General features: G+C 42.1%; 1 protein-coding gene across 1 annotated transcript in view; it reads left to right on the top strand.

Annotated features, from left to right (window-relative positions):
- Positions 1 to 16220, top strand: part of ACYP2 (acylphosphatase 2) — a 145989-nt gene extending 129769 nt beyond the window's left edge. Inside the window, exon 4 of the mRNA XM_064277087.1 lies at positions 15672 to 16220. Within this exon, the coding sequence (XP_064133157.1) occupies positions 15672 to 15786 (115 nt within the window). The 3' untranslated portion in view covers positions 15787 to 16220. The remainder of the gene's footprint in view (positions 1 to 15671) is intronic.
- Positions 16221 to 17088: the final 868 nt, after the last annotated feature.

Here is a 17088-nt window from a genome sequence, read left to right as displayed (position 1 = left end):
AATCAGCACTGGCATTTTCAGACAATTCCCAATCCCTCCTCTAGCTCTCACCCCGCGCCAGCCTTTATTTTACGCTGCTGTAAGCAGGTCACCCCATTTGTGGTCAACTTTCAAGATCCTGGAGTACTATAAATTAATTCTGATCTGGGCCACAATTCCGCTTGAGCTGGTCTTAGTTCAGTTCAGGTGTTCGCCCCACCTGTTCCTGTGAATGCTGAAGAAAATGCGCTAAGTAAGTACTTAACTCACATCCTTATTATCAGGACAAAGTACTTGACTGGTTCTTAAATGATTCAATGACTGCACTCGGCCAGCCAGTCCACGGTGACATCACTGAAAATAAGGGCTTGGTGGGTAAGAAAACCAGACCGGTGACTGTTTTTTCTGATGAAAGTAGATAAGTTTGGTTTGATTATGTTTTTTCGTGTGTGTGTAAGTATGTGTTTAAATATGAAAGTAGAGCAGTGTTTTGTGACTTATAATTAAATGATGCTTATTTTCTATAGGGAGCCCTGGTGGCCCAGTAGTTAAGTGTTTGGCTGCTAACCAAAAGGTCAGCAGTTTAAATTTACCAGCTGCTTCCTGGAGGCCCTGTGGGGGCAGCTCTACTCTGTCCTCTAGGGCCGCTTTGAGCCGGAATCGGCTCGACAGCAACAGGTCTTGGTGTTCTCTGTACGTGCAGGTTTCGGTATTCCCTGTATTTGCAGTAGTTATGTGTACACTTGTGTTTGTATGTGCGTAAGAAAGGTGTGAAAGAAGACACCTCTAGGGCCAGGCTCCATGAGTGGGGCCTGGAGGTGATGGTGAGGGGGCTTTTACTTTCCGTTTCTACACTTACATACTGTCTGAAGTTTTGCAATGAACAGGTATATCACTTTTAATTAAAAATTAAAATTATTTAATCCGTAGTTGATAAGGCATAAAAAATGATTATTTCTAGCAAACATTGACAAATTTAAGATGGCAGCCTTGTGAACCAACACCACCACCGATTTGAAATCTTTTTTTTTTTTTTAATATTTCTCACAGTGGTGTTCTCAATTCAGTGATTCATGAATTATTGTTGCTTTTTGTCCTCCTACTGAATGAATGACTGAAAATAAAAACAGAAAGTTTATCCAAATGATTACATACAGGCCTCTGTGCATCTTGGCTCAGAATCCTGATCAGATACATGACATTGAGTGCCGTCTCTATGACTAGGATTATAAACATTTAGTGTCGTTTCCAAAGATCTTGTACAAATCAGTCGCTTTAGCAGCACACGTTGAGTCCCTTCCCCTTATCAGGCCTGGGCTGGGCCTTGGAGATAAAACGAGCCCCACGTGAGCCTCCCTCAGCTACGTGGGCCCGCCTTAGTGCAGCCTTCCTCTGCCCAGGTACCATTTTTAGTACTCTACGTGTGTCAGTTCCGTTCATCTTCACAGCAGCCCCATAAGGTAGGAATTAGTATTAATGCCATTTTAGATATGAAGATAGAGACACAGAGAGATTCAGTAACTTGCCTAAGGCCGCACAGGTAGGAACTGCAGTAGGGGTCATTTGAATCCTGGAGGTCTGGCTCAGCAGACCACTATTCCGTAATGGCTTTTCAACCACTATTTCATAGTGCCTTCCAGTGTAATCTAGAAGGGGGAGTTTTACAAGTAAATATTTAAGTATATTTTTAAAATGACAACAACTTAAAATTCCAACAATAGGGAGTTGATTAAGTAAAATAGGAACCATTGATGCAATGCAATACTTGAGATACAGTTAAAATGATGGTGTAGCTATTTCTCTATTGGCATAAAAAGAAACACTCTCCATATTATTAAGTAGAAAAGATTCTAGCAGTACTTTTAGTATGACCCAAACTTTGTACCAAACCAAACCCACTGCCGTCGAGTCAATTCCGCCTCATAGCGACCCTATAGGACAGGGTAGAACTGCCCCATAGGGTTTCCAAGGAGCGCCTGGCGGATTTGAACTGCTGACTTCATGCTTAGCAGCTGTAGCACTTAACCACTATGCAACCAGGGTTTCCAGACTTTGTACAGAGTATTTTAATTAGGAACCAAAGCTGGGCTCATAAAATTTCGTAACTGAATAAATAAATGGCGTAGCCTCCTATGATTCTTCAACTCTGTAAAGTTACCCTGGTGGTTTTAAAACATGCCCAAAAATTCTTTAACATTCCTCTCACTGAGGGGGGGAGGAGCCCCTAAGTCCCCTCCCCTTGAACACGGGCCAGCCTTAGTGACTGGCTTCTGATGAATAGAATGCGGCGGAAGAGACAAGTGTCTTCCATCTGGCTCTCTCTCAGACACATTCCTTTGGATCCCAGAGTCAACATGGAAGACATCCGGCTGCTCTGAAGCCACCAGGCTGAGAGGCCACATAAGGGTGGAGAGAGACTCCTGAGGAGCCCCAGCTGTTCCAGACCCAGCATCAGCTGTCAGATCATTTAGTGCTTAAACCAAAACCCAAGCCAAACCAGCTGATTCTGACTCATCGTGACCCTATAGGACAGAGTAGAGCTGCCCTGTAGGGTCTCCAAGGAGCGTGAGCCCTGGTGGGTTTGAACGCTGACCTTTTGGTTGGTGGCCAAGCACTTAAACCACTGCACCACCAGAGCTCCAACCCTCCAGTTATCCCAGTTGGCTGAAATTGAATGGAGCAGAGACCAGCTACCTTTGCCCAGCCCTGAGCAAATTGCAAACTTATGAGTGGAAGAAATGTTGTGTTAAGCCTCTAGGTTTGTGGCCTCAACAGCAGCCAAAGTAACAGGAACATTCTCTCATTTGTGCATTGACTCTGTAGAGCTGCCCCCTGGGCTGCGTTAGAGAGCGTTATGACCCTTCAAGCTCACTCCCTTTCTGGGTGATTCTCTCTGTGGAAAGCAGCATCCTTGCAGTCGTCCTCCTTCTATTACTACTACTGCTGCTGTGGCCACTGGTTAGAAAGCTGGAGTAAGTCTGCCTCCCTCCACGTTCCCAAACCCAGGAAAGCTGTCCGAAAGGTTGCCCTCTGAAAATGGAACAAATGACATCACCTCTTTCAAAGCAAACTATGTTGGACGTGGTTAGTCAGTGGGGTACAATGAGAGGAGGGTTTTCCCTCATCTCTGCCTTAGAAACGGTAACAGACTGGAATGCCTTTCAGTATAACCAAGGTGACTAAGAGCATCTTTAGGACGAGAAGAAAGCAACTGTAGAGAAAGCTCTAGCCTCGTCAGCCTGAGGTAGTGATGCGTTAAGTGAACAACAATAAATACATCACCAAATATAAATACATTGTACTCTGTTTTGTACATGGATCTCATATGAATTTGATTCTCCAAACTTGATCATCTCAGTCTAGGCTTTGAAGAAGAATTTCCTAGACGGAAGACCTTTGGTGATTGCGCCAATGTAATGAACGATACCTTGTAGGATTCTACAGAATCTACCAGCTAGTTTTCTTTCTTTCTTTGATGTGAATTTAGCTGTAACAGGGAATATCGTGTAGTTAGAAGAGGTTTCCAAACACAGAGTCCTCACCTGGGTGATTGGCAGGGCCAAACGCCACTTTCTAGACCCGTTCCTTTCACACCGGGACCCATCTTCTGGCTGTAGCTTTATGGCAATAACTTCTGAAATCCCAGACTGCTAATTCCATTCAGATGTGAAGACAACAATCTGATGCGTTTGGGTTTGGATGCCTAGTTTGAACAGCCGCATCTAAAACTAAACATGGCGACCATCTGCTATCTAAGTAGATTTCAGTCCAAAAGTGGGAGGCGTAATACAATTAATTTAAACTGCATTTTGATCCTGGTGACTAGACATTCTTTGACTACTTTATTAATGGTGTCAGATAAGGAAATGAAATATTAAAACTACATAGAACTTTATCTTACAGGGATCATTACATATTTCTCCGAACCTCTTCCACTTAACCTTTTCTTCTTTTCTCCCTTTCAGCCTCTAATCTTTCCTTCTTCTACTTGATAACCTCCTGTTAGATAGACAGCTTGGATATATTGATGATGCCTTTCTAGAGCTGCTATAACAGAAATACCACAAGTGGATGGCGTTAACAAATTTATTTTCTCACAGTGTAGGTGCCCAGAAGCCCAAATTCAGAGTGCCAGCTCTAGGGGAATGCTTTCTCTCTCTGTCGGCTCAGGAGGAGCGTCCGTGTCTCTTCAGCTTCTGCTTCCTGGTTCCTTGAAGATCTCCATGTGTCTTGGCATCTGTCTCGTCCCATCTCTCCTCTGCTTGCTTGTTTAATCTCTTTTATATCTCAAGAGATTGACTCAAGATTCACTCTACGCTAATCCTGTCTCATTAATATAACAAAGACAACCCTTCCCCGAATGGGATTATAACCACAGGCGTACAGGTTAGGATTTACAAGACATATTCCTGGAGGACAGAATTCAATCCATAACAATGCTCTTTTATTTTTCAAAAGATTTTTCAAGCTGTTAATAAGTTAGATTTCTTTGTGAAACATATGGCAGTTTTAAGTCATCCAAGAGGCACATGTTATTGTTACCAGGGTTACAACAGTACACTCAGTTTTAGTTTACAAAGTTAGGCCAGAAATATATTTATTGGGATTTAGCAATTTCTTTCTTCTTCTTTTTTTTTTTTTATAAACTGCAAAAAAATCATTCATATTAGGGAGATACATATGTTTTCTCACTTCTTATTTAATACTTTATTTTTTTCAAGAAGGAAATAACCTGTCGTGTATTTATGAATACAAAAAGGAAAACATTTTTCCAGGAAATGAGTATTTTCTGACAATATGTGTTTATATAAAAGACTGAAAGGCATAAGCATTTAACAAGTAGTGCTGAAAGAATATTCAGGGCATTATTATATAAAAGTGCCATTTTCCAGGAGGCCAAAAGTATCCTCTGTTCTAGGGTAAAATAACCACAAAGCTATAGTAAAGCAAAAAGAAAGGTTTTATTTGGCATATGTTCAAAGAGGCAAAAATAGGAAACAGACAAGCATGCCGCCAGAGCCGTGTCTGTCCAAGGAATATTATGGAATCAGCAAAAGTGGGAAAATGGACAAACATGCTGCCAGAGCCATGTCTGCCCGAGTCCAAGGAATAATGCTATAGGACCATAAGTATATGTATAAACGTTACAAATGGGTAGAATCATTGAAAGCTTCACCTTTTCACAGGTTGGCTAAAAACCGCCAAAACACTGTGATTCTCCATCATGAATTGTCTTCTTCATAATCACAGGTTTCAGTGACTACAGTCAGGAGAGTCTTCATCGGTCCAACAAATCTTAGCATTCACTAAACGCTAACAGGAAAAGAAAAGGGTAGAAGGTACGTAGGTCTTTTGGGCTCTGTTGCATTAGTTTATGTAAAAGGTTCCCTAAAAAATGTTTTCCAAGATTGTCCAAGGGATTGTCTTTATACCTCAGGGCCCGGTTGATGTGTCCTTGGGAGCCCTTGGGAGTCCAGCTCCAGCTGGTCACATTCTTTATACTCAAGGACAGGGGAGAATGGCTCCCATATTATCTCCTAAATCACCTCACACCAGCTGAAGCATTACTGTGGCATTCTTACCTCCTACATGAGCCTCCCTGTGAACTGAGTCAAATACTTGGATTTAAAGAAAAAATAAAACACCCTCCTAGGGGAAAATGACAATCTAAATGGAATAATAATTTTTGAAAATAATTCTGGGAGCTTCAAAAAAGAAGCCGTTCCTATAACTATGAGACATGCCTATAAAGAAGGATATTACTATTTTTGATGTCTTGTATATTCAAAGGCATTCTGAAAGCCCCCATTTCTCAGTAGCATTACATAATCAATCTTTGGTGTTAATAGCATGTAGTGCAATGTGCTCCATCACGGACAATCCCTTTCAACACAGTCTGTCCATCTTCTTTCATTAAAATTTAATTTTTCCTTCTGATTATCCATCTATCAAATCTCCAAATCCCAGTTTTTCCAGTGGTTCTTATGCCGTTAACTGCCTCTCCATCCTGCCTTCTGAATATTCTTTTGCTTCATTTCTGCACAAGGCGTTTTCAAAGTGACTGTCGTTCACAGAGACTCTTCATGAATTTCCCTTCCAAGCCAGTGCATTCATTTCCTGTGAGGCTTCCACTAAGGTAAGCCCTGTCAACACAGCACCTGCACAGTTGGTCCCAGATGCCGCTTAGCGCAGTGATCCCGCAGGAAGCTGCCCTGCCCTGGGCCAGGCGCAAGGTCTGGATCCCTAAATTCATGGCCGTCAGACACAGATTGGTGACCGCAAAGACCGCCACCCTGAAGAGACGTGTTTTGATGACCAGAAAGCACTGTATACCCCACTTTAAAGGAAAAAGTACCTAGCATAGCTGGTTGTGAAGCAAAATTCTGTAAGTAAACCCCTCCCGCTCCCCACTCCCCCGTAATTCCCAATATGAACCCAAAGAAAAAGCGTCAGCAAGGGAAAAAAAAAAAAAAAACTCCCAACTTTGTGTGTTTAAATCCCACTTTGTTCCAAACGGATTTTTTAAGTGATTTGCAAGGATATTTAAAACTATAACCAGAGAGCATACAAATTTAAAATGAAAAAAGATGGAAAACAAGGGTGGGGCCATAAAATAGAGCCAGGGACAAGGCTTTAGAAATGTACCTAAAATAATGACCTCTGCTGTGGGTGGGTCCAGCTTGGCTCTGAGTGATCTAGCAGCCCTCTATCAGCTAATGGCAGCACCCCAAAAAACTCAGCTTGCTTATGAGCATTTCTGGGAGAGGTGCAGAGGTCAGGGGGTGCAAATACAGGGGCATCTGGCCAGCTGGCTCTTTACTTGGCTTGATGTGAGTGATTTTTAACATATCTGGAATAGCGAATGTCCTGGAGGGTGTGTCCTTAAAGCAATCCTCCTCAAATATTGTTCTTCTGAGACAAGGCACTTATAAATACCGGAAGGCATTAAGTTCAAACTCTACGCAGGCTTGACTTGCCAAGAACAGGACATTCAGGATGTGTAAAGCCTCTCTATGTCTTCTGTCTCTTCACAGTCAGACATCTCAAAAGATTAATCTATTCTTGCTTTCTCCATATCTCCGTTTCCCCCTCATTCCTAAAACCATTCTAACCTGGCTTCCATCCCCAGCATGTCACTGAAGCTGGTCTTGCCAAAGCCCTCAAAGCACATTTCAGCCCAGCCCCCCACCCCCTCAGTGGCACTTTCCGGTTCATATTTTCCTTGTATCTCAGCACTATTTGGAAGTGGATCGCTCTCTTCCATGAAATACTCTGCCCCTTAATTTCCATAGCACCACCCTTCCAAGGTCATCCCCGCTTGCTTCTCAGGTCATTCTACATGTCCTTTGCTCCTGCTTCTCCATGCAACCATTCAGTGCTGGTGTTCTGTGGGATTCTGTCCCAGGCCCAGAGGGTCCGCATAAGTGTTGTCATGAATTCTAGACACGTGGAATTTGTGACGTTCTTGTTAACGGAATAATAGCAGTGGTTAGATGTGGTGTGCTCACTTCCTCAACATCCGTTCCAGCCTTCTCCTGGTGTCTTGCCTTTACTGCAGATGCTGGAGAGCGGAGAGCTATCTTTCCCCGACTGCCTTGGAATCAGGGTTTTGTTCATGGTTTAGGTTCCATCAATCAAAGGCACTCACGTGAAACTTAAATTTGGAACTGAGTTAGGTGGGGAGAGAGGCAGCAATGTCTGAGCCGTCACTTAGCTGGTGGGAGGATCTAGCGGACGTTACATGGCTGTGGGGGTAACAGTTCTGGGGGTGGCTTCCTGAAGACTGTAGTTGGGGTAGTGTGTGCATAAATGAGGGGATTTCAGTGGTAGCCTCCTGAGTCCCAGCAATTCCCTTGATGGCTCTGTCAGGAAAAATTGACCAAAGCTTGGAAATGAGTGAAAGAGATTAGTGGGTGTCCTTTCAAGGGAAATCGCATAGTGGAACTTCCAAGGGCTTTCTGATTCTATACCAAAAACAAACAAACAAACCCACTGCTGTTGAGTCCATTCCAACTCATAGCGACCCTATAGGACAAGGTAGAACTGCCCCATAGAGTTTCCAAGGCTGTATGTAATCTTTATGGAAGCTGACTGCCACACATCTTTCACCCACAGAACAGATGGTGGGTTCCAACCGCCTACCTTTGCAGTTAGTAGCTGAGCCCTTAACCACTGCATCACCAGGGCTCCTTTCTGATTCTATAGAAGTTCATTTCTGCTTAACTGTCTATTGACTAGGCTATTTTACACCTCTGTAAAGTAGATGTTTTCGTAGGAACTATAGACATGCGAACAACCCTTGCCCATAGCAACGCAAATGCTTTTTTTCTAGTAGATACAAAGATTAATTTTTGCTCTGAAGAAAAAATACCCCTAATGCTGAGGGGATTGTAGTTTATTGCGTATAGCTACGCTGTCTAGTATGGGAGCCTGCGGCCACACGTGGTTATTGAGTGTAGTTTATTGCGTATAGCTACGCTGTCTAGTACAGGAGCCTGCGGCCACACGCGGTTATTGAGTGCCCGTAATATGGCAAGTCTGAATTGAGGTGTGTTGTAAGTGCAAAACACAGACCGGATTTCAAAGACTCAGTAGGACAAAGATAGATAAAATGTCTCATTAATTTTTTAAACATTCAGTCATTATACAGAGTTGCTATGAGTTAGAATCGGCTTGACGTCAATGGGTATATCTTCAAATAATATTTTTACATGTTGGGTTAAATAAAATATTATAAAATTAATTTCACCTATTTCTTTTTCCTATTTTAATATGGCTGCTAGAAATTTCTACATTTTATATGAGGCTGACATTATACTCCTGGGGGACAGTACTGCCCATAGAATTTTAACCAGTTTTTTTTATCTATTATCAAGTTGGCTTTAGCATTCCTGATTGGATTTATGTATGTATGTTGCCATTGAGTCAGTTCTAACTCATGACGACCCCATATGTTACAGAATAGAACTGCTCCATAGTGTTTTCTTAGCCGTAATCTTTGTGCAAGCAGTTTGCCAAGGCTATCTTCTTGCTGCTAGGTGGCTTTGACCTGACAACCTTTAGGTTAGCAGCTGATCACAAACCACTTGCACCACCCAGGCTCCTCATATGCACATGCACTGATTCTCCTCTGAAAAAGGACTTAACATCTTATAGGTTATCTCATTGTGGAATGCACTGAATAAAGTCTTTGCTGCAAGAATCTTGTACCTGATTATACGTTAGCAGCCAGTTCTGAAGAGTTGCTCTGACAGGCCCAATCTAAAACATCTCCTCCAATCTTTCCAGTAATTTTGTAAGCAGCTAACTATATTACATTCCATTCTAAAATAGCTAAAATGCCCCAGATACCCTGCTAACTCAGAACTGAAGCCATTCCCGAAATCCACCTTTCAGCCAAAGATTAGGCAGGCCTTTAAAAAAATTTTTTTTTTTAAAACAAGCAATAACACACGTGAGGAACGTGCTTCTTAGACCAATCAAGTATACAAGATCAGATGAGCAACAGCTGCCCAAAAACAAAGACGGGAAGGTGGGAAGGGACAGGAAGGCTGGATGAATGGCACCGGGGAACCCCGGGTGGAAAGGAAAAGGGGGGCTGGAGTGCTGACCCAGTGCCAGATTGCAGGCAGCGCCAGGGAACAGTCTGTGTATAAATTTTTGAAATGAGAAACTAGTTTGTTCTGTAAACTTTCACCTAAATCACAATTTTAAAAAATGAGCAAAAAATAATAATATAGCTAAAGTGTCTTCATTATCCATGACTGCACCCTGACTGGTACAATTAAAAAAAAAAAAAAACAAACAAACCCAGTGCTGTCGAGACTGGTACAATAGGTAATGATTATTGAGTGTTTATTGTCTAGATACTGCGTTAGGCACTTTACATGGACTACCTCATATAACCCTTGTAACAACCCTATGAGGCAGGCTATATCCACTCTGTTTTACAGATGAGGAAACTGAGGCATCAAGAGTTCAAGAAACTTGCCCAAGATGATGAGGTAGGGAGTGGTAGCCAAGCAGAATGATCCCCAAGTCCACTTCCATCATCACTCTGTGTTTCTCTCACTCTGCGACCTAGAAGCTGTGATGTGGTGGGGAGGCTAGAGGCTCCTGTTCAGCCCTCACTTGGTCTGCCTTCTCGGCTCCTTGGCCCTTCAGTTCACTTGGCTGGCTCTCAGAACCCTGGGCGTAGCTCACTCCCACGTTGCTGGTCCAGACTCCCACCCACCTGAGAAGGTTGAATGGCTTTCTCACACGGGACTGAGAAGCACCTCTGCCAAGACAGCTCTTCCTCCAGGAACTGCACCAGGAGTGTGTGCCTCTGATGTGCTTGGAGCTCAATGAACGTTCTGTGCACCGTCTTGGGCAGAGGAAGACCATCCCACTATAATAACAGTTATTAAGGGCCTACTGTCTGTCAGACAGAGCCCTGTGGTGCAGTGGTTAAGAGCTTGGCTGCTAACCAAAAGGTCGGCAGTTCAAATCTACCAGCTGCTCCTTGGAAACCCTATGGGGCAGTTCTCTGTCCTATAAAGTCGCTATGAGTTGGAATCAACTCAACGGCAACAGGTTTGGGTTTTTTTAGATATGTCAGACATTTCCTTAGGTGATTTACATAAGTTCTCTTTAATCCTTTCCATAACTCAGTGAGGTAAGTACTATTATCCCCACTTTAAAGATGAGGAGTCTGGACCTCAGGTTAATTGTGGGTGTCCTCAGAGTTTCTGGGTAATCACTGAACTTTTCACTAATCATAGGCTAAATATCTGATCATTTTTAAAAGATGTTGTATCAAAATACTATTAAAGTCTTTCATCTGATAATAAAGATGCATATAGTATTACCCGTCTGCATGTAATTGAATAAGAAAACTTGTCAAAGAAGGGAGAATAACAAAAATATCATGTGCTATCCTTCCTTTTTTTTTTTTTTTATCCTTCCACTATTAAAAAAAAGCAACTCAGTATTTTCCGGCAGCCACCACGTTAGCTTTTAATTCATTCGCTGTCTCTTTCCACTGTCTGCTTCCTGGCTATGGTCTGCGTTTTATACTGCTGCTGAAGAGATGATATCGGAAAGGACTATACTGCCTCACTGTAGTCCCAGAAAATAGAACCGTAATGAATTATTAATAGTGTTGGCTTTCTAATGCTTTAATTTCATTTCCTTGTTTCAGAGAAGGATATTCGTTAAATGGAATTTTTTTTTTTATATCACCCTAGGAACTTATTACATTTAACGGGAAACACTGACTGACTTGAGTTATAGAGAGGAGGCTTATTTGATTGTCACTCCTACATATGATGGATTCGCCACACTTTATGCTCCCTCACTTCTATGCTCAGCAATTGATCAATGGAGCTGTTTTCAGCCAGGCTCCTCTGAGCCTTTGGCTTTCCCCAGAGGGGCTTGAGGGGCAGCTGGGGGAGGAAGAGGGCTGATGGGGGGCTCTGCAGCCCCCCAACATTCCCTTGCTTCAGAGAAGAACTTCACTTGTTCTGCTATAAGCATTAGGCTTTCATGCAACTTCTGTTTGAAGAAAGGATTTTTCTTTTGGAAAAGCATAAAGATCCTAGATTAATACAACAAACACAGTAGTAGGTATTTGTACATCTTTGGGATATTAAGAAAAAAATGTCTAAGGATTTTATTTCATAATCACAATGCGTCTGAGTTTATGTAACTGTGAACTGGATTTGGTGTGCCTGGGTTTACAGGATGGACCTTGCCCTCCCGTGGTGTTGAAATAATCACCCTGAACTCTGAGCGAAGCCGCTGGCGTGCTTATTTGTATAACAAGTAAAGTCACAAGAAATTCAGTAAAATTCAGGCAAAAATCGATGGACCGATTACCAAGTAACTTTGGTACATGTGCTTATATCCAGGTTGTTAGATCAGATTCACAGGCCCCCAGTTGTCCTCTGGGAGGATGAATATAGCTGTTACTTGTGTTATTTCATAAGGGACTGTTGTTGTTGGGTGCTGTCAAGTCGATTTTGACTCATAGCCACCCCTTATGACAGACTAGAACTGCACCACAGGGTTTTCTCGGCTGTAATCTTTACAGAAGGAGATCCTCAGGCCTTTCTCCCACAGGGTGGGCTCGAACCGCCAGCCTTTTGGTTAGAAGCAAAGCGTTTAACTGTTGCACCACCGGGGCTCCTTTCAGTTTGCCTAGATAACCTAAAGCAAAGAGCTGTATGAAATTACCCAGTCAGTGTGATAAAAATTGATAAAAGGAATGAATCTGGGAAAAATACATAGGGTTGTTTACCTAGGAACCCCAAAGAAAATAACAGAAAAACTGTGCTACTGAGGAAGTACAAGACATCTGATCACAGTATTGGGAAGTCACAGGTTTTCTTACACGCCAGTTAAAAAACATGACGATTACAGACCATCTTGCTCACAATAGCAAAAACAAAGAATATGCTTATGTATAAGCTTATCAAGAAATATACAGGACCTGAATTAAGTAAACTAGAAAATTGTAGTGAGGAACATAAAGATTTGAACAAAAATAGAGAAAATTGATGTTGTTGGATGAAAGGGTTAAGTGTTGTGAGGATATCAGTTTTTGCCAGATAATCTTTAGATTTTAAAGGGGATTTGAAGGGAATGAATAAAATGATGCTAAAATTAGTAGAATAAATATATCAGTATTTTTCCTAGTACTTCTTGGTCTTCTGTCATGTGAAATTAGCATTCCCATTCTAAGATCTGAAAAATTCACTAATATTTTCTTTAAAACCAAAAAAAAAAAAAAACAAAACCCAGTGCCATCGAGTCGATTCCAACTCATGGCGACCCTATAGGACAGAGTAGAACTGCCTCATAGAGTTTCCAAGGAGCACCTGGTGGATTCGAACTGTGGAGCCCTTGGTTAGCAGCTGTAGCACTTAACCACTACGCCACCAGGGTTAAAGCTTAGCTTAAGTGTTACCAGAAAGATGTCTCTGAATATCTTCACCAGAAACTAGCCCCCCATCCCCTCCCTCTACATCACTCGTGTTGCAGATCATGTTCTTCCTTCTATTATAGTTATTTTTATTATTCTCCAAACTCTTTTATTACATAGTAAATTACGGAAGAAACCAAATTCCATAAAAAATAAAAAAATAATAATATATTTTTTTTTATGGATCAACCCCAGTATCTAGACTAATACCTTGCATAAAGTGCTATTTTGAGTCCCTGGGTGGCTAATCTGAAGGCAGTTTGAGTCCATCCAGAAAGCCCTGGAGATCTACTTCCCAAAATTCAACTGCTGAAAACCCCATCGAGCACAGTTCTACTCTGATGCACGGTGAGGGTCGCCATGAGTTGGAATCAACAGCATCTAGGTTGGTTTTTTTTTTTTCTGGTAATGCTACTTAAATATTTATTGGTAATTTTGATTACTGTGGTTCTCTTTCACACTAAGAGTGAGTGATCCATATTTGACTCCCATCCCACCCACATCCTCATGAGGCATGAATTCTTGTGGACTTTTGTGACTGGTTCTGCTTTGGCTAGGACAGCTCTTGAGTTTTACCATCTCCAGGCCCAAGCCACACCTGTCAGGGGCTGACTGCAAGAGCAGCCCACGAAGACTGGGCTCTAGGGCTTGCCAAGTGACAGGTGGCACAGCACTGCCAGGTGGTTAGGCAGGTCAGGCAAGGTGGTTCCCAGAAACAGGAGTAGCACTTGTGGAGCTGTGATACCAGGAGGCCATCCCCCCACAGCAGAAACAGAGCCGAATCCCCCAACAGCATGCTCGTTCTGCCCCCACCAGTGGCCTAGACTCCTCCATAGGTTTGGCTGGTAAAGAAGGCCTTGAGTGCGTTGGGGACGAGATCTGGGTAGGTAGTCGTCAGTCTCTCAACTAGCTGAATATATTGAGTTACCAGCTCAGTGGACTAGTCGTTGCAAGTTCTATACTCACTAGTCCTAGTCCTTGATTCACTGTCTCCAGTTTCCCTCTTCATGTTCTCTCCTGAGCCCCTTCAAATAAAGCTATCACTCTGCCAACATTCCTCTTGCCAAGGTCACCACTGAAAAATAAAACCCATTGCTGTAGAGTCAATTCCGACTCGTGGCACCCCACATGTTCCAGAGTAAAACTGCACCATAGGGTTGTGATATTTATGGCAGCAGGTCTTTCTTCCAGGCCTTTCTTCCGTAGCACTGCTGGGTGGGTTCAAACTGCTAACCTTTAGGTCAGTAGCTGTGCACAAACCGTTTGCCATTCCCACGGACCATAAAGGTCACCAGTAGCCTCTGACCGATAACTGCAACGGTGGATTCTCAGTCCTCACCTTACTTGCCCTGCCAGTGGCATTTAACCCAGTTGATCCCTCCCTGCTCCCGGAGGACGTCATCTGGCTCCCAGGACACATCATTCCTGAGTTTTCCTCCTACCTCACTGGATGCTTTCTTCCTTGTACCCGTTGCAGGTCCTTCCTCAATTCCTGGACTTCTAACATTGAAGAATCCCAAGGCCCAGTCCTTGGACCTCTTCTCTTTTCTACCTATCTTCAGTTTCTTGGTGATTAAAGGGAATAATATATGTACTTAGAAAAGTGCTGAGCAAACAGGTAGTGCTCGATGAATGTTAGCATTTATTATTATTTCTGGCCTTTGTTCTTCTAGAAGGTCTCAAGGAGATCTGACCAACAAAATTGAAGCAATCAACTCCTTTTCATAAAAACTGCATTTATTCCTCAACACACACCACTTCCATTTTCAAGATTCCAACTAAATCGGTTGCAGGAAATAAAATGTGTCATTGTGTCGATAGCTGAGCTTCTGAAAGAGAAGTCAAAATTAACGTTACCCAGTAAAGAACCAAAGAGAGAGTTAAAAAAACACAACGGGAATTTGAATCATTGGAATTCTTCTTTAGCCTGAGTAAAAGTAGTTTTCAGCTAATCAGAAAGCTTTAGCCTAGAAAACATTTGTAATTCAAGGTTGTGTGTGATCGTTTCGTATGATCCTGCACTACTGTATATAGCATTATCTTTATAGCACTACCCGAAATAACTTTGCGGGTATGCGGAAACTTGTAGGATGTTTCTGCAACAGCAGTGTGAAACGACGGCCTCAGTTGTCGACGTGCGATCCCACTAAGTCTATCATCCCAACTGATTATTAATAGGTAGAAAGATTGCAAAACCCTCAACAGTAGTATCTGAGGTGTCAGCAGTATTCAGTAGGCCTGCATTACATAGGAAACATCTCAGGCAAGCACCCAAATGTGCGAAGTAGACACTTGGACTTCTCTATCCTTTTGCATGCAAGAGCTAGGCAATGACGGCCCTGGAGTGTTTTAAGAGGGAAAAGTAACCCCAATATGGAATTATCAGGTGCTGATTATACTTAATGTGTTATTAGCTTTCCCTTGTCCGCATTTAATTATATATTATACTCTTGATATTCTCAGAAGGACATAAAAACCTGTTGCCATCGAATCGATTCCGACTCATAGTGACCCTATAGGACAGAGTAGAGCTGCCCTATAGGGTTTCCAATGAGTGGCTGGTGAATTCCAACTGCCGAATATATAGAACGCAAAAATTTACATATCATGTTACACGCGAAGGTTGCTTAGTAAAAGTAAAATCCCACTGATACCTATTATGGGAATATTTTACTGATCCAGGTGTACTTTATATGCTAATTTACTTTTTTTTTTTACTTTTTTGTAGGAAGTCCTGGCTGAGCAGGGTGGGGAGTCCGAGTTCTCGAATTGACCGCACGAACTTTTCCAACGAGAAAGCCATCTCTAAACTGGAATACACTAACTTTAGTATTCGATACTAATAGAAAAGGAATAAAAATTGTAATGCTTACACTGTACAATAGATGCCATATATTCTTAAATGTATAAACCAGCATGATAGCAGCAGAGTAGTGTAAAAAAGGGAACTTTGTTCTGAAAGCTACAGTATTATAAATGTCACTAAAAGTGCCTGACACTGAAGTAATTTTGCTCAAGTATATTTTTAACAGGCAAAATTTTAGTAATCTGAAATAAGAAAACATCATTACAAAATAGCTAAACTTGTGTCATGGAATCTTTGATTTCAGTGCATGTTGCAGTATACGTGTTACTTGGCTAGACGTAAGGTAACGGTTAACCATTTAACAATGTTCAAGTGATGCTGTCCATACTAAATTCTACATCTTCCTGAGTAAGAATTTGAGTAATTTGTTATTAAAGCTGAGTGATTTGCTATTAAAGTCTAAAACAAGAATCAGCAGTTAGAAATAAATGTATGTGATGACTCATATAACCTTAAAATAGTATCAATAAAGAGTTAACTCACATTTCTGGTTAACTGTGGGCATGAACTCTGGGACTTTAGTTGGAGCTCCTTGATACCTTCTGTGAACCACATTGTTCTGGATAGTGAACATTCAGCTTTGTGGGGGCCACACAGTTTCAGTATGGTACAACACGATTTGTATCAACTGCCACCACAATGGACGTCCAACTAACCCAAAAAGAACTGAGAGTCCAAAGCAAATCATAGTGTTCTCTAACTTGGCCTACCACTTGGGGCTCTTCGCATGTAAATGATAATTAAGCAACAAAGAGGTGTGTGGAGAAGGCTTGATTCTCTACCACAGAATTATACTATGGAAAAAGAAAAACCTTTAAATGACAATATTGGGGAATTTCAAATATCGGAAGCATATACTTGCATATGTTCTCCAATGATTTCCAAATTTTTGTAGCAATAGAACCTTTTATTAAACAAAATTTTACAAGGAATCAAATACACAAAAGAAGTAAAAAAACACAAGTGGTGTGACTGAACTGGGGATGGGGTCCCAGGAGCCCTGCACACTAGTCTCCCTTTCTCTCCTGCATCTAGTCTTCCTTGCCCATTGCCTTCGAGTCAATTCCGACTCATAGCGACCCTATAGGACAAAGCAGAACTGCCCCCATAGGCTTTCCAAGGAGTGGCTGGTGGTTTCGAACTGCCAACCTTTTGGTTAGCATCCATAGCTCTTAACCACTGTCCCACCAGGGCTCCTTGGAAAACTTCAAATCCCTCAGGTCTGGAGGCTGGAAACCGCCATTTCATCTGTGGAACACGTCTCCATTGCTGTACTCTA

Source organism: Loxodonta africana, chromosome 26 (assembly GCF_030014295.1).
Source record: "Loxodonta africana isolate mLoxAfr1 chromosome 26, mLoxAfr1.hap2, whole genome shotgun sequence".
NCBI classification, from domain to species: Eukaryota; Metazoa; Chordata; class Mammalia; order Proboscidea; family Elephantidae; genus Loxodonta; species Loxodonta africana.
This window is presented reverse-complemented; position numbering and strand designations above follow the sequence as displayed.